General features: G+C 63.6%; 1 protein-coding gene across 1 annotated transcript in view; it reads left to right on the top strand.

Moving 5' to 3' along the window:
* KCNQ1 (potassium voltage-gated channel, KQT-like subfamily, member 1) overlaps nucleotides 1-1,643 on the top strand; it is a 326,604-nt gene that overhangs the window by 253,052 nt on the left and 71,909 nt on the right. Inside the window, exons 20-21 of the mRNA XM_010837806.1 lie at nucleotides 9-64; nucleotides 926-972. Of these exons, the coding sequence (XP_010836108.1) occupies nucleotides 9-64; nucleotides 926-972 (103 nt within the window). The remainder of the gene's footprint in view (nucleotides 1-8; nucleotides 65-925; nucleotides 973-1,643) is intronic.

A 1,643-nucleotide genomic window follows, 5' to 3' on the forward strand; every position in this document is an offset into this window, starting at 1 on the left:
CGACTTAGCAGCACTCCCAGGGCCACCTCAACCTCATGGTGCGCATCAAGGAGCTGCAAAGGAGGTGAGCGCGCCGGGCTGGGGGCGGGGCGGAGTGTGGTCAGCGCGGAGCGGGGCGTGGATGGCAGAGGGCGGGGCATGGGGGGTCGCTCCACCAGCACCCAAGTCTCGGGGTGGGGACGCTTCAAATCCCAGCTCACCGGGAGATACACGGCTGGGGGAGAACCTACCGGTTGGGCGCTGAGCACCCCAACTCTCGGAAGCCCACGTGTTCTGGCTTCTGGCCCACGGTCCAGAGAGTTCTTCTCCCGGAGGCCGCCTGCCCCTGAGGGGCCTGCATGGGCTCAGACCAGCTGCACATTGGCATGGGTTGGCCTGGGGACTGAGCTCTGTGAGGCACAGGGTGTGGCTGGGAGACCACCCATGTTGACCACCCTGGCCAGGCAGGGACTCAGGCTGCCCCCTGTTCACCCCACCCCTGTCACTGACCTACAACAGGGATGTGAAGCCCATCCAGCCCAGCAACCTGGCCTTGTCCTGGAAGGGACCTCTTGCAGTCCTGCCTCTCTGGACACTTCCAGGCACCTGGCCTGGGGTGTTTATGAAGCGGCCACAGGACACTGGGCTATTCTGGGATCCTGCTGTACCCAGGGAGGATGACAAAGGGACAGTCCAACCACTGCCCTTCACCTCTGAACCCCCCACCCAGGCCCCCCATGGGAGTATGGGCCTCTGGAATCTGAGAGGCACCTGGCTGGTTTTGGGGTGGTGGCAGGGGGCGGCCCCCAGAAGGGGCGGGCAGCTTGTCTTGCTGGGGACTTTGGCCCATCTGCCCACTGATCAGCCAGATGTCAGTATGGGGCCCAGGGGCCAAGCATGAGCTGGTCTCCATCTCCCTCTCCCCACCCTCCCCCGCTCCCCCCAGGCTGGACCAGTCCATCGGGAAGCCCTCCCTCTTCATCTCCGTCTCAGGTGGGTTTCTGCATCAAGGCACCCTCAGCATGGCAGCCCATGCCAGACCCTCCTACCATCGCCCCACCCATGCCTGCCTCTTCCCACCATCAGAAGGTACATGTCTCGCCAGGAAATCCAGGGAGATGGGGGCAGGTTGACCCACCCAAAGCAAGGTGGCTTTGAACACAATTTACACAGGATTTGCAGTTAGCACAGGAACCTACAAGGGTCCCTATAAGGGCAGGCCTTTCTAGGCCACTGATGATCTGGGTGTAGAAACGTGACCAGGTCTTTGGGAAGGTATGGGCCTGGAAGTGGGGCTGGGGACTGAGAAGCCAGCCGGAACATCGCGGCAGAGGTGGGTGCTGCTCTGCAGCTCTGAGGATGTGGAGCGGGCTGCGGTCACATGGGGAGCACAGGGCCAGGCCAGTTCCTTGGGGTTGCCCCAACCCAGGTTCAGGCGGGAGGCGCAGCTCAGGCAGGGGCAGGACAGCGGGGGTTTCAGGGGCAACAGGCATCCCCAGCCAAAGCAAGTGTCTCCCGGGGGTGGAGGGCACAGTGGGCACCATCTCAGGCAGGCTGTCCCTGTCTTCCACGCTCTCGGGAATCAAGGAAACGGGAAGGGTGGGACACTGACAAGCCGGCCAGCGCCCGCCCACCCCCTCCCCCTACCATCGCCTCCTGAAGTT

Source organism: Bison bison, unplaced genomic scaffold (genome assembly GCF_000754665.1).
Source record: "Bison bison bison isolate TAMUID 2011002044 unplaced genomic scaffold, Bison_UMD1.0 scf7180017864080, whole genome shotgun sequence".
In the NCBI taxonomy this organism is placed as follows: domain Eukaryota; kingdom Metazoa; phylum Chordata; class Mammalia; order Artiodactyla; family Bovidae; genus Bison; species Bison bison.